Below are 27,880 nucleotides of genomic sequence, written 5' to 3'. Positions count from 1 at the left end.
AGCAGTCTGTCATCTGTTAAGGCAACTTTGTTTTTACCAACAGCAGCAGGCATTTTTTTTTTTACATTAAATCCGACTGTACTTGGCGTGTAAGACAGACTGCCGGCTGTCGTGTGGTTCGCTTCCTCCCCGGCCAAGCACCGTTCTACCTTAAACCGGACTTGTTGTTTGTCAAGGATGTGACGCTACGTGGAGCGAAAAAAAAGGCCCCTCCCTAAAACATGAGGGGACGGACCCTGAAGAAACACAGTATAAAGCGCCTCACCACGCACCACGCTCTGTGCGTGATTATCACAGACTGTCAGTGGGACAGAAAACAACCCCGGTCCTCGCTGGTCAGGGTGCTAGTCCCCATGAACCACAGCCTCCAGTGACGGCCCTTCTCTTCCCACCAGCTTGCTCGCTCAACTGCTCTGCATTACGGTAACCGGAAAGTAATTTCCAAAAGCATCGCCAAAGGAGAAAAAAAAAGCAGGTTTTCCACCTTTACTAGCTGTTCCAGCGCTTGTTTTTCAAATATGTCTGGGAACCCCAGTTTTGTCAGCCCTTTCCGCCGACCTCAGTGCCTGGCAGCGGCTGCCCCGGCTGGGAAAACGAAATTGACTCACCCTGGCAAGGCGATTTTAGCAGGTAAGATTTTCCACTTTTTTTGCTTTGTCGCTGCCTGCGTGCCGTTAGTACGCGTATTATCGGGCTGACACACACACACACAAACAGAGAGAGTGGTGTAGTGCCGTAGAGCTCATCTCTTTGCAAAAACGGACGGTTTATTTCAACGCTGCCTGTCCACACCGAGTGCACGGAGGGGTGTGCTGTCTCCCCACAGCTCATCTGAAGGAAACATTTGTTTCGGAGCGTTTTCAAACGTTTCCTTCTCCTTAGTTGTGGCAGCCCAGCAGATGCTGCACTGTGCGAGAGCCCTGTCATGCCGCCGCTCAGCTGGAAGAGTTGGTAACTCCGAGTGGGACAAACTGGGTTACTGTGTTTAACGCACAGCGTGTCCCATTTGTTGCGACAGCCCGTATTTTGATATCGGGCTCTTGCTTAAATTAGACCCGTCATCGGTGCAGCACGGGGATTCCTGAGACGGCACTTTCCAAAGCTCTCCTGCTCCTGCTCTGTGTTGTAAGTCTAAAATGCCACTGCAGATTTCTCCATTTGTTCTGGGAGCTCTCTCGCATACACATTACTGTCTAGTATCCGGGATGAATTTTTCGCGGAGAGCCGCCACACTCTGAATAATTTCCCATAGACGTGTGTTTTTTTTTTGTGCTCTTTCACTGCTCTGCATCTAAAATGGGGAAGTTTGAAAATCAATACTTGCTTCGCAGGATCGGGGACCGTTTATATGGGTATGAAATGTGAGCCGAGTAATTGGGGGGGGGGGGGGAAATGTAGAATTACAGGCGCTTGTGTTACCAGGAATCCAGCTGAGATTGCGTGTTATTGATTTGTTACAAAACAAGACAAATTCATGTTTCGAACGTTGATTCTCCTCATCTTCATCAAATTCGGAATTTTGTTACAAGTATGTAGGCGTGCATGGTGTTTTAGATGTACATACTGTAAATTACTGTATGTGCATGCATCGGTAATTTCCATCAGGGATGGCAAACTGCTCCCCTGGGTAAATTTCTCCTGCCTGTTTCAAAGCCTGTCATTGGGGGGGGGGGGGGAGTCATGGGATGGTTTGAATTGATTTCCATGTAGATGGGTAGAACTCTGGGTTGTTAACCAAATTATTTTCACGTGTTCAATTTATACTGTTCTTAACACAAGCTTACCTTCAGTGTTCTAACATTTTTTTCTTTTATGCAAGAAAAAAATGGACCACCGTTCTTGGTGGCACTATAATCATATTGGCTTCCTCACCGGTGTGATGACAAATCGTAGTCAAAAAGAAACTGATCCTCTGTCATTTTGCCTCTTTAAATACTGTATCATCTTACGCCTGTCTGCTTATGAAGTCCCGAGAAGTGTATATTTTGTCTGCGCTTTGTTGAGCGAGATGCATTTCGTAACCTGACTTAGGCTCCTCATTACTGTGAACGATCTGATAAGACAGGGCATTAATAAATAGCAGGGGCTTGGAGACAGGTGAGATATGTTGGAGAACCAGTTCAAAGGGGAAAGGCAGCAGATATCTGGCAGCTATCAGAGCTCTGAACCTCCGCAGTGCTACAAGAACAGATCCCTGGCCTCCCCTTCCCCTGAGGTCATCTGTATCAGGCTCTAGTGGTTGATGAGTAATAGGACTCTTTCTTGGAGTAAAGTGCATGATAGCCACTGATAACCAATGTTACAAGTTTTATCACTCCTGCTCGATTTAAAGTCCTAGGTTTATAACGAGAAAAAGAATTAACGAGGACACCCATTGATGAGGAGAAGAAGATTGCTCCCTTTAGAGTTGAGGGGAGCAGTTCATGGGGGGGGGGGGAAAGTATTTGTATTCTTTGATTCCAGACTCGCCTGTAAAACGCTAAAAGCTCATTTTGCTTTATTCTTGTCTTCATGAGTCGTTTGAACAGGAACGTAGCCCAGGAATTCAGTCCAGCTAGTATGCTTGTTTTTCTCCAGCACAAGCCAGTTATGTTGCTTTTTCAATTGTCTCTCTCTTGCTTGCCAGACGGTTGGCACACAAGTGCTGTTTTCTGGTTGCAATCATGCACGTTGCTTTCCCTAATTCTTGCCCTTGCATGCCACACAATCGCTAAATGAGTGTTTGTATGCCTGCATGGTTTTTTTTGTGCTGTTTCAATGTAACCATGGCTGCTGCTGAGTTATTGATCTAGAAGACAATTTCCTTCCCACATCCCACCTGGTTCAAAAATAAGTGTAAAACATCATAACTTCCCTTTTCCCTTTGCCTCATCTGGAACCTGAAAATGGGATGATGTAGTAGTTATATATGGAACTGTCTGTAGGGCATCTGAGCTGTACATCTGCAGAGGTGTGTTGCCGAGACGGGTCCAGGAGCCACAGACATGTCGTATATCTCCCCACCTGACAACCTCTGGAGAGCTCAGGCAGCGGTGATGTCATTGGTTAAGGACGTCCTCATCTCTCGCTTTGCCTCTGTCAAAGTCGAATTTTGATTGCTTCTCAAGCATTCTCAACTTGTCACGGATCTCATGTTTCCTTGCACCCGGACCCTGTTTCCCGAAACAGAAATAAATAGTGTCCACTGCAGAGAAGCCATTGAATGCTGCAAAAGGAGCACGGCATAGTTTAGGAAATAAAAACCGTCCACTGGCAATCTCATGAACCCATGAAGAGAGCACATCGAAGGGGCAGGCTCTGCCAGTCTGATCTCTGTTTGTTCCAGTGCTGGAGTGATTGAGCTCTGCTCTTGTAGATCCAGTGTAGTGCAGGCAGGGCCTGCAGTAAGATCTTCTCTGCAGTGATTCTAGTGCCCTTCCAGGAAGTCTGGGGCTCCTGAATGCAGATGCTCCGTCTTGGCAGATGTATAGGCCTAACCTCTACTTTGGCAATTGTCGCCTGAGCATTAGGCCTATTGTTTTAACCTGGTTTGTGGAAAACCAGACATGAAGGAGGTAGACTAGTGATGCTTTAGTGCTGTTAACTCTGCCTGGCTACCTTATCTCTGCTGTGTGTCTGCTTCTCTGTGTTGCTCTTGAGTACTGTATCGGTGTTAATCTGATTCTGTGACCACTATGGTTGCTTTTGCTATCTGATTTACTCCTCTCACACAATTGAAGATGGTTGGGTGTAAAGGGGGTTTGTAGGTCTTTTCCTTCTTTTATCCACATTTATTTGTTCTCAGGCATGGCAAATATTGGTAGTAAAATCACATGCAGGCAGCAGATGAATTGGATCAGCATCCAACAATAAACCATTCTGACACTTCTTAGAACATACGGCATGTCATTATACGATCTGGTAACTTCCACAATCTTTTAACTCAAAACCTCAACAGTAATCGTATACCTCGGGCCACTTCATCACCTTCCATATCTGAAAAGAGCTTAACAGTCAAAACGTTTCTTTTTATTTTTTGACACAAAATGAACCTTTACTTATTCTTATACCTAGATGTCTGTTGCTAGGCTCTTTAATCTCTTTATAAAACACTGCTTTATTGTTGTACCCACAACAAAGGTTATTTTACATGCCAAAGTGTCCTAATGCTCTCCTGTCAATTTCTAACACCACCCGGCCACATTCAAAGACCTCCCTCTCTTCTTGAGCATCTGTCAGACCCTGGTCTAAGTTAAGCAAGTGTGAGAGGTCAGTGAGTAGAAATGGCTCAGCCTTTCTCTCAATGTACCAAATTCATTGAGGATTTCTGTTACTTTTTAGACTTCATAGATGTTCAAGGTGATAGAAAAAACAGGGACAACTCAGTTCAGTTTTGAGATGACAATTATTGATATTTTGTTGCTACATTTTTACAGTTACAATGAGAACAGCCTCCTAAATAAGAACATAATGGGGGGGGGGAAATGTTTATTGTTCTGTTGTCTACAGCTTTTCAAAAACATAATTGTAGCCTGAGCTCATCAGATCTCAGAATCGCTACTGGGATGAGGGACCTCTAAGGAAAACCAAGTCGCTGCTGTATGTGGTGTTGGTGGACCAGTAGGTAGTGCTCTTGTCCCTTGATCAGGCTCTCCAAACCAATGCCCCACTATTGATTAAGGGCATTGTGCTGCATAAGGTGCCATTCTTTCAGGAAAAAGTGCTGCTTATAATGATTTCATGTTAAGTGGTCATGTAGAGCATCAAGCATGCTGTTTAACTTTTCTGTTGCTCTGCCTAAGGGTCTCTCTACCAACAGGGTTTTGAACTGGGATCTTTAAGTTTCTGTTCTAGTCTCTGCATACATGTGTAATCTGTGCTCACAGATTCTGAGTCTTTAAGTTCCCCATCAATAATTTGGACTACTACTGTATCATTCATTTATAATTAGTGTAATCAACTATAGAAAAAAGTCTTAATGATTTAGCCAATTCTTTGCATATCTGCAGTAGTTTTCACAGAACGGGTTTGCAGTTAATAGTGGTTTAATCCACATCAGAATGGATAGGGGTTAACAGAGACAGGATTGACCCAAAGTGAATGAAACTGAGGATCGCTAATTTACAGTTGGAAACTATGACTTCATTTCATGGTCTCGGTCATTTCAGAATCATTTGCACATCTGTGCAGCGTTTTGCTGAACTTAAGAAACAAATTGCTATATTTGCTCTAGAGAGTCTAGCTGGGCCTGTCTCTGGAGTAAACGATCTGAGCCAAGAAGGCGTGTGTAAGAATATTCATCTGCAAGGAGCAGGATGTGAGAGGGCCTGTGTAAGCTACTGTAGGACTGGCAGCAGCTCCACAGTGACTCAGCAGAAAACAGCACATGCCTGCAGTGCAGTGTATGCACACACAAGACTTCATCACCGCTAACGGTGTCTGCATCTGTGCATCACATTGTGGGCATCCTGAATAAAGATACAGATGAATAGGAGTGAGGCAGTTTAAGCTTTTTACAGTAACGGCTGTAATGTCATGAAGAGTTGTTTTGAGCAGTGATCTGGCATTGCTGAGGCTGTGAAAACTGTTGCATGAGCACCCCTCTTAGACTTTTTTTGTCCTCCTGGTTTTCCAACATTCTTGGGAGACAGAAGAAAGCCCTGTCATCTGTTAGCCACTACTACCTCTATGGCTTTGTCAAAAAGTTTTAGTCTAGCATATTTTGCAAATGCTTCCTTTTTAATAGGCTTTTTACAGCCTGCCCATTACCTTCATAATTCCTTCTTAGAGGCTACTTAAGATACCACCATTATGGAATACAACATTCATAACCCCTTTTTAACCATTCTTACAAAAGCCATTTTATCGTAAACAAAAACATTTTGCTAAATAGAAATTGTGCAGGCTTCATTAAACCTAACGCAAAGGAAGTTTGACCCCAGTTTCTTACATTGTTAATGGACAGACTATATAGGTAGACGTTCTTATTTTCTGACGTTCGCAAAAAAGGTGTACTTTGTACCGGGTCGTGGATGATGCAATAAACCCTCATACATGTCCTGGGTCAAAGTCCAAGCACTCCTGGGGAGTTCAACAGGATTAACCTGTTTCGCTTTGCCTTCTAGCTCCTGGTCAGACTTCTGTTGGCTCTTTGGCTTTTGACCAGAATATTTCAGGAAATCGGAAATGAAATATTTAGTGAGTAAGGGATCAGTGGAAGAAAGCACTCTTCAAAACCAGAAGCGTGCGACTGCTGAATGATGTGGGGGGAATTGAGTAATAGAAATGGGAACCATGTGGTTATCAGATTCAATGTGTCGCTGAGTCCCAAGCAATGTGCATTTGTGTCTCTTGGACGGCAAGACATGTCAGCCCAGTGAGCTGGTATGTGAATGGTGGTAAAGGCCTCTATGTGATGGACCAGCATACCGAGTGACTTTCAAAATCCAGTATGCTTCAGAAAGCATTTGTCTTGTGCTTTCTTCTTTTGCTCTATCTCTTATTGGTTCACAGAAACTGGGCCAGCTGCCAGGGGTTCGTTTACAACAATGAGTACAGTGGGCATTGATTTAATCAGCACGTCGGAAGACTGCCTTCATTCTTTAATTGAAAGCGCTCACCCTGGGCGAGGAGGTCTCTAATGGCCCCGGGGGCATGAAGGGGTCTTCGCGGTGCCTGAAACGTCACCAAAGAGCCCCTTGGACTGACAGCCGCTGATGGGGTGGGGGGGAAGAAGACTGAGATCAGTTCGTTTTATAGTCACGGACATCAAGATATTAAATCATCCACCTGCGTGATCACTGGCCACTGGAGTAGTGTTGTTGGCGCCAGTTCTCTGGCTGGTTTCATGAAATGGCTGGATAAGATCCTGAGATCAATTGGCTGCTGTCTACCGAACAGGCTAAATGAGCCAATTGGCTCCTCATTTGGAGTCATTCTTTACTAAAACATCGTCTCATTAAAGTATGTGTTAATGAAGCAAGAGAAGGCTGTTCTGTACCCCTTCTCAGTTTTTATTTTGCGGGAAACCACTCAAGGTTTAGTCTGTGAACTTTTATCGTTTGTAGGAGAGTGTGGTAAGTTAAAAAGCCAAACATGGATGACGTTAAGTAAATGCGATCGAGGAAAAAGCCCCTAAGCCAGCCTGAATCAGCTTTATACACCGAGAGCTTTGGGCTGATCTGCAGGTCCTGGATTTTGCGGCGAAGGGTTTCTTTTGCTCCAGTGGACTTGCAAAGCAGCCAGACAAAACCGTTGTAAAGATCGCATTTGCCTAGAAGGCAGGAATTTCTAATGGGTTTCTTTTAAAGGACAAACTCATTTCTGTTTGGCATTTCAGCTTTGGGTTTTGTCATGCATGTGTACGGAAGGTATCTGATGGCTGTGAAAGGAACACAAACTAGCAATCATTTTCTGTTTTTGCTTCAAGGCAAGCAATTAGCCGGCACTCTCTCTGAGACAGTGCTGTCTGAGGAGTGCAGAGGAGTGCTGGGGGCTTGTTGTCTGCACAGCCACAGCCTTCACAGATCACGTACACAAACGGAGAGATGATGCAATTAGTCCTGGAACTGTGTGTCCACTTTGAGACTTCATTCACAAACCTGCAGTACACAGTCTGTCACTTGCTCTTTGAAACACCTGTTCCATTAGATGTGTTATCTCATACAGGCATTTGAAGGGAAAATATTCTCTCAGGGTCTGGGCAGGCTAATATAACTCAAGTAAAACCATTCAATATTTTTGTACGCTTTCAGCTTTATTGCAAAAATAAAAGCTGATAACCAGTGACTTCAAGACAAGAGCTCAAAAATGCCATGATCCAATTTAGATGCATTTTTGTTGTCCTTTGTTTGTCTAGAAAATTGTACAGAGGCAAAGAGTTTGTGATCTTCAGCTTGACATTAAATTAATTTCAAGTAGCATTTATGCCAATCCATTTTCTTTCAGAAATGATTTAAATAGTACAGCGTCTGTACACGTCTGCAGTGCTTTGATGTAAATATTTTTGTTTTTAATTGTGCTGTTGGTCTTCCCTAAGACAATTTCAAAGTCCAGTCTATCTCGGGAGTCTTTTTCTCCTGGTCATAGATTATATGGACCTGTCAAAATAAGATCCTTAACTTAGGTTATTTAGGAAATCAGGTGCTGCTTGTGAAAGTCGTTACTTTTTAGAATTAAACCCGACTACGCTGTACATCGCAGTGGGAGAGGTCTGGGTAGATTAATGTGTTTCCAGTCGCACATGAACTGTATCTTGCTACACATTACATTAGTAGAACAACTTTTAAGTAGAGCTTATTGTGTTTTTATGTTGTCCATTATGCTGGAAAGCAGTCCAGGAACAGTGGGGAGTTAAAAAAACTGTATGGCATAATGGAAAATGAAAGCCTAAAATTTCTTTTTCTTTTTCCCATTGGGAAATTTGAAATACTATAATTCTTTTAATAGATTATGAATATTTTGTTTGAGGTTCATTACGTTTTGAAGTCCCATGAAAAAAACATCATCCCTTCTGGACTGAGCCCTGATTGTACAAAAAAAATGGACGAGGTCTTCAATAATTCTGTTTGAGCTTCTGAATTTATGGTTGTTCACCGTTTGAAGTGCCACCTTGTAGTCATACTTGATTCATGTTGTTTACAGCAGTGACCCTCAGATGTTGAGGAACCATGTTCATTAAAGAAATATCCATATCTCCATGTTGCCTAGAATTCTCTCTTCAGCAGATTAATAACTTGGGCAGAAAACACAGCTGGTACTCTGCCAGTCTACTCACTTCCAAACATTGGCACATTTGCTGTCATTAATAATTTAACTGTGATGCATTAAATCCTTCTGGAAAGGACTCCATACAGAAATCGAATCCAGCGTGTTGGGTTGCGTATCTTGTCTTGAGCTTCATAACCTCAGTTGCGTTGTTTTTAACCTTGAGGGCATGTGCATGTTGTCCATGTCGGAAACATTTAATCCTACAACTCGGGACAAACCGGCACCATTCTGTAGTGCTGTTGGTTGAAAGCTCGTGCATGATAATGGCTCATTTCCAGGCTAGCCCCACGGTTACCATACAGGACTAGTCATCCTCTGATTCCTGCAGCCAGCGCAGGTATTGGCCAGTAGACCCTGCAGAGCTCTCGGCGTCAGACTGCTTTTTCCTTCATTTGATCTAATCAAGACAACTGATATTTCCTAGAGAAGCTAACCTTGATTGAAATACTGAATGGGTTACTCCTCGCTTGCCTGCTGCAATCGCAGGAGACCTGGCTTGAAATCGGGGACGTGGCACCAGGAAACAGTGCCCCGAGGTCAGTATTGACGTTGAAATGACACCAGAGCCTGCGAGATGATGGTGAATACAGCCATGATTGGAGAGGAGGCGGTTGTGTCCTTGATGTTCTCCCGAGTGCTCTTGGGAAATTGGGTTTCCAAAGGTTTCGCGTCAGGAGGAGGCTCCTGTTCCTCCAGTCAGCTCCTGAGTCTAGCTGCTCTTTAATTTTTCCTCTCCCAGGCTGGGTGATTGAAGTGATAAATCAGCCCGATAGGGAGCTGGGAAGGTGTACTGTTGGAGTGGTGCACCGACTGAAATGAATTCCTTTGCTCAGGATTTTGCTTGTCTGTTTTCCCATAGAACATCTGTAGACCAGGCTTCTGTGGTGATTTATGGTCAAATAAACAGGTGGCGTGAGAGGTCACAATGAATTCCCCATTTTCAAAGCGCAGTGAATTTTGGCAGGTGTGCTTTTATCGTACAGTAATAAGAATGATACTTTTTATAGTTCATTGAGTGGTGTAAATTGTGATGTAGGTTTTGTTCTTGCCTTCCGTACAGTGGCAAACAGCTCTTAACCTTGGAACCTTGGGAAGGGTGACTGCAGGGTAGCCTGGCACTGTGTGTGTTTATCTCCCACTTTTGAGAGCTGTCTCATGGGGAGTTGCACAGAGGGCGTGCATTTAGGTTAAAGGTCACCCTCTGTGTACAGTTCTGTATGTGACAGCTGACATGGTCTCCCTGTATGGTAAGATCCTGAGACAGACCTTTTATTTTGTGCTTTTTTTTGCACTGTCTGCTGCAGGTTTTTGGAATGGCCTGTGGTCAACTGTATTATAGAACTACTTTTGACTTCAAGAACCTGTCAAAGACCTTTTCTTTTTGACAGCAGAGGTGAAATGCCAGGGAGCAAGTGTGAAATAAGAGCTGGTCTAGGAGTGATCACTCCACCCATTTGTGGTTAAAGCGACACTCTGCTCCCTCTAGCGACAGGCAGGCAGGCTGGATTGCTTCTGTTTTGTGGGCTCCCTCCTGGTTTTAAAAAGACGCCATCCTGCTGTAGAAAACATCTCTCCCCATTTCCTTTAAGTCCCTCTGTCAGCCTCTCCCTCACTGCGAGGAGGTTGGCACAGCCTCTGATGAGAGGTCGGTTTGACCTGCACCAGCTATTCCTGCTTGTGATTGCAAACACTAACATAACATAATTACTTTAACCCCTCATTACAGCCTTAATGGAGGGTTGCTATAATTGGTTTGGTTCAGAACAGAATGCCGGATTGTGCTCGGGAGCCTTGTGCTCATCGGCAGGGATGTAAGGAGAGGTTTTTGGCCTCCAGGGAAATCCATTGACTAACGAAACGACACTAGAAAGGAAATCAATCAGCTGCTCTGTTTTTCGGCATCTCTCAGACTCAGACTGGCAATCTCTCCTGCATTGCAGTGCTCCATCTTCTGTTTTCTCTGATTTAATTGCAGTGCAGACAGGAGTGTTTGGCAAGTTGGTAACCCCCCCTCATTTATCAAAGTGTGTGTTTGCAAGAGATGCTCAATTTCTGAAAACTGGGAATTAACCAGGTGTCTCTGTGCTGCGTTTATACATCTTCTTGATTTCCAGGCCTCGTTCCTAACGCCACCATTGCTCACTGCCAGTTCTCTTCCTGTCTCGGCTCCTGCAGTGGGCTGAGGGAGGTGTGTGCAAGCTCGGCTTCCTCCTGTGCTGAACTCCCTGGGGGCTTGACAAGCTGCCCTCATTTTTTCTTCTCTTCGTTCTGTGCATGCAAAGCGTCCGCGTTCAGTGATGCTTTCAGTGAAGCTCAGTCACAGAAGCTAGTGACCAGGCAGGCCCTGTTGTTTACTACGAGCAGAAAGTGTGCCAGACATTCCTGCACACTGTTGGCTTTTCCGGGATTAGCCACTCAGATGCAGGCTCCCGGGAATAGAGTGGCTGGCTGTGTATCTGTGAGCTCCTGCACACAAGGCCTGGCTGAGCTTGTGGGCCAAGTCTGTGGTCGATTGCTTACACCTGTATAGCTCTTCTCTGGACACTCCACTCAAGGCACTTTAGAGGTAATGGGGATCCCCTGCACCACCACCAGAGTGTAGCCCCTGGATGAGGTGCCAGTACACTCCCCACACCAGCTCTCAGTGGGGAGGAGAGCAGAATGATGAAGCCAGTTCAGAGATGGGGATTATTAGGCCATGATGGGTAAAGACTGAGGGGAAAATTCAGCCAGCATGCCAAATTCCCAAATGAGGAAAGAACAAGAGAATCCCAGCAGCTTGCTTTTTGATGCCATGCTGCTGTAGTGTTTCTTTAACCAACAGCTGCACTCAATGTACTGTTAGCAAATGTAAGTAAAATACACAAATTACACACCTCTGGAGGCAGAAGACTGTTAAGATAAATATTGTGCAAGACTGATCTTGGTAGTGTGTCATCTGTGGCCCCTTGCTCATAAATTTCAATACATGAGAGGAAGAATTGCACCTGCCTCTCACATAGGTTTTTTTTTTCCCAATGCATAGCCATGTTATGTACAAATGCAAAGTCTGTCTTCTCTTATGCTGAACTGGCAATTCAGCTGCATGACTTCCAGCAAGCTTTTGTGTGGTTAGGATAATTCCATTTCAAACACCCCTTTTTTCTAAATAAGCTCACACCGGCTGACTGAATTAAGACATGTCAGGCACTCATCTTCCATTTGCCAGTTGTCCTGAAAGGCTGCCCTCGTCGTTCTCAGGGCGGTAGTTGCACCTCCCAGTCCCCGTTTTCATGCCCAGGCAGTCCGGCTCACTCCAGGTCAGCTAGTTCAAGTTTCTCCGAGGAAGAGAAAGTGGGGGGGAGGGTGCATTCCTGATACTTGACTTCCTGTTCTGTCTCTTCCAGGACCAGCCAGTGTTATCGCAGACAGCTGCTGAAGGTCTATACAACACTGTATAAACACCTGCTCAATTAGTGCTTGTGTGGCACTAAAGGGTGTACAAAATCTTGGTCGCACCTAAAGTTCAGTAAGCTTTTTTTAGCAGTCATTTCTTCCCATTTGGAATATTTATAAAAGGTATCTACAGTAAATCAATGTGCTCAGTCTTGTCCTGTATCCCAATAAACAACATCTTATAAAGTGTCAGTCTAGGGTTTGTCAGTTGTTGTATGTTCAGGATGGCTGTATTTACATGCTACATTGTGAAAACGGTAACACTAGAGAAGTTAGTAATGAATTCAATGTTAAGCTGTGCATTTCCTATAGCTGTAACAGTACTAGGCTTTGAACTGCTGGGGTGCGTTCCTTACTTTTAAAATAGATTTAATTTCTCTGTAGACTGCAGAAAAAAAGCTGAATTTAGGAGAATTAGAAACACTGAAAAGCCGTCTCATGCAGTTGTCTTAAATCTCATCAGCTGATGTAATGATCTTTCAGGAAATATAAAATAAGGGAACGGTAGTAGGACTGAGGGATGAGGCTGTGTAGGTTTCTTACAGGTTAAACAGGACTGTTTCAACATGAGTAGTGCACCCCAGGGAACAGGCTGCAACATTAATGGGCGGGGCCAAAGGGGGCAGCTTCCTCTGGAGCTGCTCTTGACCAATCGCAGGCCTCTTTTCTCTTCAGCCTTCTCAGTCGAGGGGTGTAGCTGAGGCAGTAAAGGAGGCTGCCTTGGAATGTCAGCACTACCACAGCTGCAATCTTAAGCTGACTCACAGCTCATCCGATGCCTGTTTGCAAGAAAAACAGGTCTGTGAACCTCCCTGCCTCTATGAGCTATTCACAGGTGCCACTCAGCCCAAAGGCAATTTTTTCAGTGTCAAATACGATCAGATCACTTTATTGGCCATATACAATTTCTTGTATTAGGACTTTGTCTTTTTGCATACCCCACCTTGCTCTCCATGTGACACACAGACACGCAAATAGGGAGAGAAGCTTGGGGTCAGAGCGTAGGATCAGCCATTTATACAGCACCCCTGGAGCAGTTAAGGTTAAGTGTCTTGCTCAGGGGCTCAACAGAATAGGATTCCTCTGCCAGCCATGGGATATGAACCAGCAACCTTCCAGCCACAGGCACAGATCCTTAGCCACAGCGTCACCGTACCGCAGCAGGTCAGGCCTGAGTATAGTGCTATGCTTGGCTCCTGTGTTGGTATGTCAGGAGCTTCACAAGGACAGGTTTTTCCATAAAGTGAGTAGAACAATGCTCTAGGTGTTACCATTAGTATTAACACAGACCTGTAGCCAAACCAATGAGCCGTATTTGTCTCCCCATGTTACAAATTTTTAATAAGAGCATTAACTGAGAATATGTAGTTACATGTGTGCGGACTTGTTTGTAGTAACCTTGATTTGAACTCGAGGGCTTCTCTCAGCCATTTTATTAAAACTTACTCCATCCTCCTTCCTAATCACGCCATCTTGAGCTTCACTGAAGAAATGTGTGCCAGCAGGGAGTTCAGCAGACGGGAGACTGATCACTTACTTTTCTCAATCCCTCCTTGCACAATACACAACTGAGATGTGCATAACCAGGACTATGTGGATTGGGATTGATTGTCTGTTTATATGTGTGCAGGGGGTGGGGTCACTGTTAACTTCAACCTGAAAAATAACTTGCACCCACCTAAAAACCATTCCATCCTACAGCGGATTTGCTGTACAGGAACCACTGACCAAACTTTTGTTGTTCTCTTTCTGAATTCCAGGAGGGATTGCTGGAGGGATAGAGATCTGCATCACCTTTCCCACAGAGTATGTCAAGACACAGCTACAGCTGGACGAGAAGGCCAATCCCCCAAGATACAAGGGCATTGGTAGGCAATTGCTTTTCAAGAACATAAAGGTTATACACAAGAAGAGGCCATTCGCCCAGTGCAACAAGTTTGGTAGTTAGTAGTTAATTGATCCGAGGAATTCATCCAGCTGTTTCTTGAAATTAAACCAGGGTGTCGGCTTCAGCAATGTGGGTGGGCAGTTTGTTCCATACTCCCACCACCCTTTGTGTAATGAAGTGCCCCCTGTTCTTGCTTTTAAATGCACTTCCATGCAGTTTCTACTTGGGTCCTTCTGGTTCATGTGGAAACTGCATGGAGGTACATGTGAAATGGAGAAGTAGAAAAAGAGTCCGAGTTTTAGCTCCGTATAATTCGCTTAAATAACACTGCAGTAACAGCCAGCCAGGCTCTGAGAGACATACCATTACTGTTTAAGCATTTAAAATTCGGTCTCCAGAGAACAGGCTAAACATGCATTCCTGAGTAAACAAGCTGCGTCAGGACCTCCCTCAAAACTCCTGCACGATCCTCAGTGAGGATAAAAACCATATCCTGAGACTGAGACAAACTGTAATCCCCATTTCCCTTTGGTGCTTTTCTTACAGGAGTGGGGTGTAGGAGGAAGTGCTTTAAGGATTGAGATGGGGGGGGTCTGGTACAGGCTGCCCAGCCATGATGTCAAAGCTGCTTCTCTGGAATTGGCTCATTGGATGAGATCCTTGGATTAACAAGCTATTAGCTACCAGAGGAAAGAAAGTGAATCAGGCTTGAAAAGCTCCAGAAATTGGCTTATTTGTTCATTACAGATGGTACCTGGCTGCCTAGGGCAGGATAACTAAGAGACAGCAAGTCTCTTGTCCCAGTAAGGGAAGTGCAAGTGCACTTTGAGAATCAGCCTTGCAGAGATAACATGTTTGTTTGCCTAAGAGTCAGCACTATAAGTACATCAGGGAACATGAACTCTGGACGGTTCTGGTTAATGTGTGCACTCAATGTGTGCAAGTCTGTGGGTTAATCATTTTTAATGGAGTAAGTTTCCCCCTTTTTTCCAACAAGCAGGTTCTCTCTGGGGCAACTCTTACTTTGGCGGTTTGAGGTGTTTTCATTAGTGCCTTGCACATCTGATACTTTTGTCATTTCAAGACATTGTGGGGAAAAAATCTGTCTGCACCCAAGGAGACTGGTTAACAGACCAGTGATGGAGTTCAATGGGAGAGTAGATGTAAGAGACATTTCTTGACTAGGCTTTTTACACATTGGTATTTCTGCAAATACCACATGTGGAATGTCTAAAATCAGAAAATTTAAAAATAAATTCCTAATAACCACAATTTCAGAAGAAACAGTATGGTCTCCAGTACGGGCAGTATTTATTGAGTCATAAATTTAACCTGGCCGTCTATGATTGGTCAGTGACAAGTGTCTTGTCCTTGCCTGCAATGTGAGAATGTGGGGGGGTTCACCAATTTACCAGCAGGTATCACCGTGACACCAAAAAAAGCAGAAAATGCTGACTGTAGAGAATAGTTTAGTGTGACAGTGTACGTGTTGTGAGTTTTTAAACACACCCTCTCCTTTGCTGTCATTGCTCTACGGTGGTGCTGATGGTCCTGTGCTCTGTTTTGCAGTGGACTGTGTGAAGCAGACTGTCCAGGGTCATGGTGTGAAAGGGCTCTATCGTGGGCTCAGCTCCCTGCTGTACGGCTCCATTCCCAAGGCAGCAGTCAGGTACCTGTCTGAGAATAAGCCGCTACCGATGCCCTCGGTTCACTCCACTTTACTGGAGGGGGCCCCTCGGCTGGTCACAACACATTCCCCCTCACCCCCAGGTAGCCCACAGAAGGCAACTCGGGTGTAGCTCTACGACATCCGATGTTGCAGTGGTAGAGCACGTGAGTGTCAATGCCATATCTCTCCGAACGGGATTGTTGTGAGGCTGGCCAGCACATGCCGCTGGTGTTTGCTGACCACTGTGCAACTGTACACTGTGTTCATTGGCGACTTACTACAGCAGCTCCGTCAGCGCTGACGAAAGGTCGTTAGGTTGGGAGTGGGGAAAAAAGAGCTGTTTTACACTGGAGTCCAAGAGCTCTCAGCTGAGAGCCTGGCACTGGGGAGCAGTCTCTGTAATGCCATGACAGCCTGTGACTGAGGTGCAGATCTTATTTGCTCCTGTTTGAATGCAGTCACTATAGCTACTGAAGATCCTCCTTCAGTTGCCAGTTTAATCTATTTATAACAAGGCTTGTCTAATCCAGAACCTTTCCAGTTACCCACATTCCCATTTTGTGTCTGTTCTCCAATATCGAATCATGCCATTTCTAATCAGAAACACTTAAATGATTTCTTTTCTGTGCTGCTGCACTATGGATCATTAGTGAAGGTCTATACTACTCCTAGAGGAGAACTGATCTCCTGTGCAGCACAATTTGTTTGTTCTGCATCATGAATATTGCTCTTACATCTTATTTACATTTTGTCAAAACAAAAATTAGCAATGTTTTTTTCAAATATTAAGGGAAAGAAAATCAATAAGCATACCATCATTAGAACAAATAAGAGGAATAATTAAGTTATACAATGTAGGGATAAAATAATACCAATACAGGGATCATTGTTTAACCATGCCTGAAAAACCTACATCTGAATTTAGCTCAACTGAAGGTTGATTGCCTGTGTTCTTGTGGATGTGCACTGACTTGGTGTTGAGGAGCTGAATGCTGCTCGTTCCCCGAGTGCGCAGTCATGCAGAGCAGGGCTGTCAGGCAGTCTGTGCCCGGAAATTGCTCAATGCCATCCTCCAGACGGGCCTGGCCATATCGGTATCCACCGAGAGGCCCAGATGAATATGAACGAGAAGGGCAGGCTTGACTTCCACAGAAATGGAATTGCATAATTTCATCAGGCATGGGGAGATGTGGAGGGAGTGTCTGTCAGGAACAGAAAGCAAGCATTTATCTATGACTAACATATGCTGCAGGTGAGAGGAAAAGAAAGCATATATGCCATTCATTTTCCAGGGCTTTATGTAAATATTTCAGAGAACCGAAAACTGCTCCATTGTATTTAGATTCAGAGTGATCTGACAGGATTCTTCAGAGATGAACGTGTGGCATTTGGTAGCTTCTGCTCCCTATTGCTTTAACCTGTGCTATTCATGTTCAGTTTGTTTATGGTTTTTCAAGGAAAAAGAATATTACATGGTATCATATACAGAAATGTGAAACATCATGGCTTGAAAGTCTTGGTAGCTATAAATCCAACTATAATATAAAAACAGGAATAAAGGAGTAGAAACCAGAGATTTGGAAGAGAGAACTGAAGGAAAAAGAGAAAAGGACAGAAGAGGGAAGCCACAGTCTTTAAAGTCTTTCATATGTCTGGGTTGAGCTGCAAGACCTTAAAGACATTTGAAAAGGGCTGCCAGGCAGAAGAAAATTTAGCAGTTCAGCCACAGAGGGAAAACCTAACTTTTTTCAAGGTGGAGAAAGTACATCGCACCCCTTACCCAGGGGAACCAGTAGTTTCCAATGGAGCAAAATCGACCGTCTCGCTAGTAACAGTGTCTTGTGCAAAGTTGTCTCACCCGGGTTTGCTTGAACCACACATCCACGGATTTAAATGAACTCAAGCTTTTCGTCTTGGTTTGTTTTTTTATTAGTGGCGGCAGTATGAAAGGAAACATACATATGTCCTTTCGCCCCTGGAGAATCAGTCCAGCTCTCTAACACTATATGGCCTTCGAGCGCTGTTTGGGCGAGCAAATGTCTAGCCAGCTGTGCAGCGCAGTAGAATAATTTATAGTAATACAAATAAGCCCCCAGCTCCAGAGCCTGTAGCTGAGCTTGGGATAGGAGATGTGGCGTTCCTGCCCTGTTGAAGTACTATAGTTTATGGTTTAGCAGTGCTCTCTATCCAGGCATGCTCAGTTCTGGAGATGAGCAGTTCTCAGGCCCAGGGAGGGCTGAGATAAATGGAGTGTTGTATCACTCTGTGTTTACATTTCAGTTGCCACCCGACGTGATTTGGTTTAGAATGTACAGTCAACTTGTTTCAGCTTTTTGGAAAAGAACTATAATGAAGTTCCACTTTTGGCCCTTATATAATTTTACCTGTCGCCCTGGACCCAATTAGCAGGTTTCATTGCTTCCTATCAGCCTTTCTTTCTTCCAGACATTCTCAGCTTCAGTCATACAAATAAACCCTTAAAAAAACCTAAAGACCTTTTCTGAAATGTCGCAGTCTTAAAGTGGACTCTCCTACAGTCAGGTCCACATGTGCACACGTACTGAAAGATGGAGTGTCAATGTCGATTTGGGCTAAAGTTGGTCACAATCCTAAATGGCTAAAAGGACTTTTCCCAGATTGTGAGGTGTTAATATACTGTAACTCGGAGTGCAAGGCTGCTTCCAGAGAGGATATTAGAACACTGGTTCTTGAATACCTGCCCTGGGACTTGCATGTATTTGTGATGCACAAGGCTGTTCATAATATTCAGTTTTCATTTTTTTGAGAAGTTAAACCAAGGTCCCAACTACTTGGTCATTTACGATCACATCACGGTTTTAAGAATGAAACGGATGTTCCCCCCAGGTCCTGGCGAAACTCTGCTCTGGGCTTGTACAATCCAGCCTCTCTAAAGTTCCTAAGGGTACTTGCTTGTCTGATCGTTACTTGGCTATTACTGACGAAGTCATTAAGAGCTTTGCCTTCCTGTCGTGTAAAAAAGAAGCCTCCCTCCTCCTTGGCTGGTTTAAAGTGAAATTTGCACCCGAGTGTTTTTTATGGAGGATTCCAGACTTTAAGAGTTGGGAGAATGGAGTGTGACTATTAAACTTCCCCTAAGTGAGACAGTTGATGCAGCTATTACTCACGGTGTGTGCTGGCTCCCAGGCTCCCCTCCTTGTATAATAACCATGACACATGGCCACACATCACTACAGCTTAGTAGCGATTGTATGTATCCTGATCATCACCAAAAGAATTAAAGATCTGCAGTGTGTTGGGATTTTATGCCCTGCAGTATGAACAGTTCAACCTGGCTGCTGTTGTAAAGCCTATCTTCTCTTGCACTCTCCAGAGCTGCCTGCCAGATTAGCTGTCGATCACAATTCAGGCTCATCTCTGGGAGAGACAATACAGGAGACCTGTGACCCAGCCGTTTATCACAGTGCTGACAGACACTTTAACTGAAGATGACCCGGACTGCTCACTCCCTGCAGCAGACAGCCCACAGCCAGCAAGGGGCCAGACGAGCCACAGCGACAGTCCTGAAAGCAGCTCTGTCTCTGGCCTTGCTGGGGCCACAGTCATGTGCTGTGTGTCAGTGGAAAATGGAGGCATGTGACAGCTCAGCAGCTCCCAAGCACAAGTGTAAACTATGTGGAAGGGCACTTAAAACCAAGAACAGAAGGCAATGCTTTTCACAAAAGGTTGTGGGAGTAGGGGGACAATCTGCCCACCCTTGTTGCTGATGCTGATGCCCTGGTTTCTTTCAAGAAACGGCCGAATTGGATTCTCAGATCGGTTACACCCCATCAAACACAGGCTAGGCTTTAGTCTGTGACCTGTCTTATGTTCTTACGATATGTGTATCTCAGCTGTGGGGTTTGTTAAATATGTGCTTTTTGCTTAAACTGGTGCCATCCCATATTGTCTGGGTTCCTGCCTGCTAAATTGGAGCAGCTGCAATAATTTGATTAATTGTGGATAATTTGATTAACTGTCATGCGTCCTGCAGTGGTAATTTCCATGGATCATGCTATACAGGCATAGTGTGTACAGTTAGACTAAATGCTGGCTGGGCTGCTTTACATACAGAGATAACAGTCTGAAAGGGCTCGCTCGTCTTTGGAACTGTCAAGCTCTCTTATTAGTGAGTGTCTTCCTGTTTGAAAGAAGCTGTCAAAGTTATTTAATGAATGTCAGCAGCTCAGCCAAGTGGAAGTAAAACACTGTCTGCGGAACAGTACGGAGCTCACAGCGAGGGAATGGCAAGTGAATGTTAATGTGGAGGCCTTTTTGCTTTAAGGAAAGCCGCTCAATTACAGTTCACATTCTATTTGGAATTAACTAAATGCGTTCTCTCTGTAGCCAAAGTGTATGGCAGTGGGTATTGGCAGTTCAATGGAGGACAGATCAGGAACCATGAAGGAAAGTAATCGGAACTAAGTGCCAGACCGAAGGCCCTGCTTCTCCTTGATGCTTTTAAATCTTCCAGTCTTCCTTTTCATTCTATTTGATCTAAAAATAGAAACTCATTCACTCCGGCCACAGGGCATCCTGAACATGTTCTTCAGTTTGCAATTTGCTTAGGTTTGTAGTTTTAAAAGTTTCTTTTATTAATCACCACAATTTATTATTGAAGCATAGGATTTTGGGCATGAGATTTTTCCAGTTACAAATCCAAGCAAATTTTGCAAAAGTGTTGGTAGGGACTTTCGTACAAGAGCTAAAAGCAGCTTGCTTTCTTTCTTCTCTGTACTGTGTGTCTTCAGGTGAGGAAGGGATGTGGTAGGCAAGTCTGTGAACCACTGTGCTGTCTTTGCAGTGGTTTCTCACCGAGTGCTGGGGCCTGATACTGGGTCTCTGAGCTCTGTGTGATCTGGGCTCTGACCCCAAGACACTGGGCTCTGTGTGAGCTGGATTCTGAACACAAGACTCTGGGTTCTGTGTGAACTGAGCCCTGGCCCTGAGTCTCTGGGCTCTGTGTGGTCTGGGCTCTGAGTGAACTGGAGCCTGACTGTTTCTGTGTGCTGTGTGCCCCAGGTTTGGGATGTTCGAGTTCCTCAGTAACCGCATGCGGGACGAGTCGGGAAAACTGGACAGCACGCGGGGGCTGATCTGTGGCCTGGGGGCAGGTGTGGCAGAGGCTGTGGTGGTGGTCTGCCCCATGGAGACCATCAAGGTAGGGCACTCTGCCTACAGTCACAGAAAGAACAGAAGGCACGTCTTACACAGCGGCTGAAAACAAATCTTCATCATCAGTTAATATAAGCTGAAATTAAGGCATGTGGTATGTGCTCCCACAAGTACCAGCATTGCCAAGGATCACTTGTGTATATCTTTAGCAGCAGGGTCAGCAATACTTTTAAAGTATCCGTACAATGGGAGCAAACTTCAGTATACAGATCATTCTCAGGATTGATTAATATGCATGATATACCCTTTGTTAATAAAAACTAACTTTTTGCAAAAAATGTACAGTTAATTTACAATTCCAGCATGAATGTTCTCTACAGTTTCAATAGGTATTGTATCTTTTTTTGAGTAGCATTTCCTTTCTGCTCATGACACCTCAGGTGTGGATTTCCAGTGAGGATTGTCTGTACATGAGAAGATTCATATAAATCCGTTTTCTTAACCAGGTGAAGTTCATCCATGACCAGTGCTCAGCCAATCCAAAGTACAGAGGCTTCTTTCACGGGGTGAGAGAAATTGTCCGGCAGCAAGGTGAGGAGCTCGCCCATAACTGTGCAGACAGCGCCCTCTATTGACCTTTGGGAGTGCTTGCATAAGAAATGTTTCAAAATTCCTGAATGCTGCAACAGTTCAATCATACTTAAAAGTGCCAAAAGCACATGCCATTGCTGGTTGTGTAAGCCATAAGAAAGAGGATTACCTGATTGTAGTTGTGTAAATATTTAAAATACTTTATATGGTATTTCTTTATATATGAGTTTTCATAAAGTCTTTCTTCCTTAAATTTAATTCCATACCTATGGGATTCTTAAATCTGCTCTTATTCTAAGTACACAGAGAAACTGTATTGTAACAATTTGTTGTCTTTCCATTTTTCAACATGTAAATTATTAAATCCCATTTTAATGATGCTTTGCAGGTTTGAAAGGAACATATCAGGGACTAACTGCAACAGTATTGAAGCAGGGATCAAATCAAGCGATCAGATTCTTTGTCATGACATCCCTCAGGAACTGGTACAAAGGTAACACATTTCCTCCGTTTGTTCTACACTCTCGGGTATTTAATACAGCTGTTCATAAATGACAATCGCACTGCTTTGTTTAGAGTACATTGTTGATGAAGACGCTGTAATAGATCATTGTTCAGTGTATTGTTCATCCTTATGTTTTTTCACTATTAAATGTAAAACCATGGGAGTCATTCTGCGATTTTAATACAACACAGATTTAAACTAAAAGCTGCCGTGCTGAATGTGCCAATCTAGGTTAAGCGGTTAAAGAGAATGATTTTCCAAATCATTTTTCTGTTACCGACTTTAGTGGCTTGACATTACTGCCCCCTAGTGGCAGCTTGTAGACTGAGCTCGCCTCTCGCTCCAGAGCGTCTTGGAGACTCCCAGCACCGCAGCTGCGCTAGGAGTGGCATTAGGGTTAGAGTACACGCTGCGGTATTTGTTGGGGTGAACACTTCCTGGAGACTCGGCTCCACATTAGCCCTGTAACCTCAGCCTTCCCTATCCCTAGTCAGCACTTAAGCTGATTCATTAATTAACTTCTGTTTCTCTTCCATCTCCAGACAAGAATCCCAGTAAGGAGATCAATCCGTTCATTACGGGTGTATTTGGTGCCATAGCTGGAGCTGCTAGTGTCTTTGGCAACACCCCGCTAGATGTGATCAAAACCAGAATGCAGGTATGACGCGTTTGAGTTCTTCTTCCCTCCTCTCCGAGTGCTCCATGTCCCCTGTGGGACTGTGACATCAGAGGAGACGGCTGCTTGACATCTGGCCACTCTCTTTCTCTCTTCAGGGCCTGGAAGCTCACAAATACAAAAGCTTTGTGGACTGTGCCTTTCAGATCATGAGACATGAAGGCCCCATGGCGTAAGTCAGAGGCTCCTGAGTGGACCGTGCGAGTTGTATTGTCGATCTGTCTTTTGTTCGTCATCACCGTTGCTTTGTGAATTGCAGGGGGGGAAGGTTAATTGTCTGACTGTTGTAAAGTCACAGCCTCATTCTTCCAGAATTCGAGTCGGCAAGGAAGGCTATAATAGCTATAATTGCCAGCTGCTATATCGCTCACAGCTGGCAACGCACTGAAGCCCAGCAGGTGTGAGCCTGGTCAGTACCTGGATGGGAGACCTCCTGGGAAAGCTAAGGTTGCTGCTGGAAGAGGTGTTAGTGGGGCCAGCAGGGGGCGCTCACACTGTGGTCCATGTGGGTCCTAATGCCCCAGTATAGTGACGGGGACACTATACTGTAAAAAGGTGCCGTCCTTTGGATGAGACGTAAAATGAGGTCCTGACTCTCTGGGGTTATTAAAAATCCCAGGGCTTTTCTCGACAAGAATAGAGGTATGACCTCTTGGCCACGTCCATTGGCCCTTACCAATCATGGCCTCCTAATAATCCCCATCTCTGAACTGGCTTCATCACTCTGCTCTCCTCCCCACTGAAAGCTGGTGTGTGGGGAGTGTACTGGCGCACTATGGCTGCCATCGCATCATCCAGGTGGGGCTGCACACTGGTGGTGGTGGAGGGGATCCCCAGTACCTCTAAAGCGCTTTGAGTGGAGTGTCCAGAAAAGCGCTACATAATTAGGATTTTACTTTTTTTTTATAACAGACTATATTTGTGAACTATTCCTTCCCTCTCATGCACCCATGCAGGAAAAAACTTATGGCTTTGCTTCTGCTCTGCTGATTGCAGAGTATCCTGCTCCCTGAGAATCGCAAGATGAGTTCCTCAGGAAGACAGATTTTTTTTTCTTGTGTGTCTGTAAGACTTCAAGTGCAAGCCCCCGGTCCTGTTAACGAACCTGTTTGCTCGTTTTCGCTGCCAGATTCTACAAGGGGACCATTCCCCGCCTGGGGCGCGTGTGCCTGGACGTGGCCATCGTGTTCGTCATCTATGAGGAGGTGGTGAAAGTGCTGAACAAGGTGTGGAAGACGGACTGAGGCGGGACCCTCGGGGCCGAGGCTGACCGGCGGACACCATGGCTGCTGGACGCTGGGCAGGAGCGCCTTCACCGCGCCGGAGCCGGGGTGTCACAGCCAGTGCCCCACCTCTGCTACTTAACTGTGTACGTTTTAGCCTTGGAGTAGAAATCGATCACTTAATATATACCTGACTGAAAACGTCCCTTAAATTTTAATTAACCGAGTAAAGAACGGGTCTTGTATTAGCTAACAATGAAGTGCTGTTTACTCTCCTGTTGTCCTCACCTGGCCTTAGGTCATAGGTGATTTATCGACAGGTGGGTTTGTTTTATTGTGTCTAGGTAAGGCCTTCCCATACAGAAGCTTTAATACAGTAACATTTCCTTACAATCAGTGCCTGCACCAGTATGCCAAAAATGTCCAACAAGGAAGATGCCCAGATTTTAAATCTTATGGTTGTGCAACCAGAAATGTATCTTTGACCTGTAACTGTTATTGTATTTATGAGAATGATTTATATGCTAACAGTCGTGTGGAGTTTACCTGATGGTTCATGGGCACGATGTTGTTCGATGGGGTCAAAGCGCCTCTTCGGTACACGAAGGGCTGAAAACCAGCCAAGCTAGCAGAGTTCATGCAGCCTTGGTTGTTTTTCGGGCTTTTTCTTTCTCGAAAGCAGCTATTTTTCCCCAAGATCAAGCCAATTACCTTTCACCAGGAAGTGCCCAATAACCGATATGAGATGTAAAATGCCTAGACTGTCTGTCAAATCAGAGAAAGGTACTTTTAGGTTTATTTTTATTACTTTTAGTTTAAAATTTTTTTTTAAGACATTCTAATACAAGACTTGGACTTTAAGAATTGTAGATGATAGAGGAGTTTTTAATATAAAAATCAAACCTTGTGCGTCGTTCAGGCACTTGGAATGAAAACGCTGGCCTCACTGTCCTTACCAGTGACTGAGAACTCGGAGGCTGTCCCTAAGGCCTTGTTCTGTGAGAGGTACTACAGCAGTGCTTTAAACTTCTAGGACACATGAGGAAGTACTATGGAAGTCTTCAAAGCCATATCTTAACACTAAAACAATACGTAATTTAAAAGACTTAAATATTTTAACATGAATAGTTTTGCTATTTATAAATTAATCGTAATGATGACTACACAACGAAGTATTAATGATTTAATGCTTTTTGGACTAAAAAGTGACTGGCCTGCCCCTCCCTCACCCTCAGCACTGGAGTTCAGAAAGGGTGGGGTGCATTCACCAGATACCTACATGACTGATCCACCTCTCCACAGTGTTTCAAAGGCCCCTTCTTTCATTTTAGACCCAATGTTTTAAAGAAAAAATATGCCACAGCGTTTCATGTCTGTTCTATTTAAAGCCAAAACCCCTTGTTAAAGCAAAATGTGTTGTGACTGCACCCCACATTTTTAAAAAATATTTTGGGCTTTGTTTTCCGGATATCTGCTATCGCTGTGTTAGACCCGAAACCGGGATCAAACTGAGCCCCCTCTCCGGAGACAAAGTCCAAACCCTTTGGGTAGATGGAGAGGCAGCAGATGGGTGGTGTAGATTTTTTACTTACTCCAGCCCAAGAGCTGACCAGGTGACAGGGCCTAAATGAGCCTGCATGTTTTCAGTGACTGAGAGATGTCCTTCAATTTACGTTGGGTCTTGGGGCCAATTTCCTGCATAGGAGGGCAATTATTATGTTAAGGGGAAAACTTTTTTTAATCTTATTTTGTGAGCTTCATTGTTTTAAGAAAAGCAATTGACGATGCCAAAAAACACTCTGTAGCTTCTAGTGGTTTTTTTGTCCTTTCTGTTTTGGGGTGAATTAGGTCTCTTCTGCGCACTTTGAATTTTTTCCATTTTCTTCATTGCCCTTAGCAGTGATTCAGCAAAGTAAAATTGAGACTGCATCTTTAAAGTGATAAAAGGACACGGTTGAGTGCAATACTGCTTTTGAGATGATCCTTCACTGTTAAAATCTTTTGAATCATAATTTAAAACACCCTCATTGGTGCTCATTTTAAATTTTTCACCTTCCGTGTTTTGTAACGGAGTTGAATACTGGTGTTTTTGTATCTCTTGCTTTTCTAATTCAGCATTTAGGTTTCTGCATTTATGTACATGAAGTTCCCTCACGTTCTAACACACAGGAATAAGGTCTCTGAATGACTTATTCTGAAACAAAAACACATGGCAAATATGGTTCAAAATACGTGTTCGTTTTACTGCTGTTGCGCTTTGCGGGTTTTCTTTTAATTCAAAGGTTTTTTGGGGGGGGGGAACACAAAGGCTTTATAAACTTGTTTCATTCTCATATTAATGCTTTTATGTTACAGTTGTCACAGTTCTTTTTTTTTTTTATGAACCAGGTCTTACACAATAATAGTTTTGGTTATTGAGACAAAGAAATAAAGAGATCCTGCAGCTTGTGTGTTGTAAGGATCTGAACAGCTGTAATGTCATACCCATCAGTTTGCATGCTGCTCTGATGTTTTGCTTTGTCGTATGTCTGTTTTCTTAGCAGGACTTCTGTCACCTCAGTGCCTCCAAAGCTACCTAGCGTAAATTGATGGAATACAGGATAATGTTAAAAGGACGATCACATGGGTGTTTTATAACCTTAAAGGCATCTTAAAATACCTGGTATCGCAGGGCAGGGCAGCAACCATAGGATCAATTTCAAAGACAGACTCGTCTAACACCTGTCAATTCTGTGATGCACCGAGTCAGCGAGATTAACACCCTCAGTCTTTTCCCGCTGACGGGCACTGTGACAGGTGAAGAACAGACTAATGGCTTTAAAACTGCACTGAGAACTTGATTGAACCCTTAGGTTTTATCTGGATACCAGTACATTGAAAAGCAGGATATTTGTTCAAATTAGATGATGCACTAGCCACTCTAGTGTTTGAAGTAAAACTGGGATGCAAAGCATGTGTAGTGACTTCTAACCGATAGTCTGTACCGTACCATTTTTGAATGTTTTATACTGAGGGCTGGGTTCTGCTGCACGAAGCCCATGACTCTGGGACACCTATTCCTGAGCATTAATGTATTGTGCTCAGATGACTCGGATGCTTTGCAGTCCAGTTTCTCCCGCTGTGTGTGGTAGCGGTGTTTGGATGCCAAGGAGTCTGTATTGTATATTCTATGCCTTGACTTTTGTGCCATGACCTGAAAGAGAGCTGACAGAACTGTAGCTAACATCACTACCATGTATGTCTGCGTGTGTGTGCGTGATTGTACGGCCACCTGTGGGTGTTGTGGATATGTGGTTATGTCAGTGTTGTACTGTGTAATGAGACGTGTGATTTTTCTTATGCAGAGTGCCTCTCTTTCAGTTGTTGATCAAATGTACCAATACTGCTGTCAAAACTTGTAATTGAATAAAGTAACAATTTTAAAACAGTCCAAGGATCCATCCTTTATTATTGGACCAAATGTATTTATTTTAAGGAAGAGTCAGCTTTAATGCCAGGCGATATGGAGGGTGACAGATTACAGGTCTTAACCTGACTATAAGGAATATTTGATTTTCTTATTGTAAAGTTGCTGTCATGCTAACATTTCCATGAGCTCCCAACCTCTCAAACTAGATAGGGCCGCCACTCAATTAAGCCAGTCTTTCCGGATCTAGTTCCCAGTCTCGTTAATTGGACACCTTATGTAGTTGCTTCAAACTGCTGTATCCTGGCTCTATCATTAGAGCTTCAATCTCTGTCTGAACAGCCTTTTCTATCTTCATGAAAGTTCTTCATTCACGTCCCTGCTTCAGAGGACTGTCCACTTATCCTGCCTGTGTCAAATCCCACTAGTATTTCCTGATATACTGTACATTGTTTCTACCACTGCCATCTTGAGCATAACAAGTGTTGACCAATCAGGTTACATACCAACACTGAAGTTCACTGAAGCAATGGCTCTGTTTGACATATTCCAGTGTAGGAATGACATTTTCATCTTTCAAAATCGGCCCACATTCACAGTTTCAGG

General features: G+C 44.1%; 1 protein-coding gene across 1 annotated transcript; it reads left to right on the top strand.

Moving 5' to 3' along the window:
- The first annotated feature begins 279 nt into the window (after positions 1–279).
- On the top strand, positions 280–27,295 carry LOC148818946 (tricarboxylate transport protein B, mitochondrial). The gene is made up of 9 exons (XM_088935649.1): positions 280–630; positions 13,944–14,051; positions 15,641–15,740; positions 20,781–20,919; positions 21,380–21,464; positions 21,853–21,957; positions 22,512–22,627; positions 22,744–22,817; positions 23,775–27,295. Exons 1-9 carry the CDS (start codon positions 519–521, stop codon positions 23,887–23,889), a joined length of 954 nt encoding a protein of 317 aa, XP_088791775.1. The 5' UTR covers positions 280–518; the 3' UTR covers positions 23,890–27,295.
- The last annotated feature ends 585 nt before the right edge of the window (positions 27,296–27,880 follow it).

The sequence above is a fragment of the Atractosteus spatula genome, chromosome 17, assembly GCF_055471065.1.
Source record: "Atractosteus spatula isolate fAtrSpa1 chromosome 17, fAtrSpa1.hap1, whole genome shotgun sequence".
In the NCBI taxonomy this organism is placed as follows: domain Eukaryota; kingdom Metazoa; phylum Chordata; class Actinopteri; order Semionotiformes; family Lepisosteidae; genus Atractosteus; species Atractosteus spatula.
Note: the sequence above shows the minus strand (reverse complement) of the source record. Positions and strands in the feature narration are given on the sequence as shown.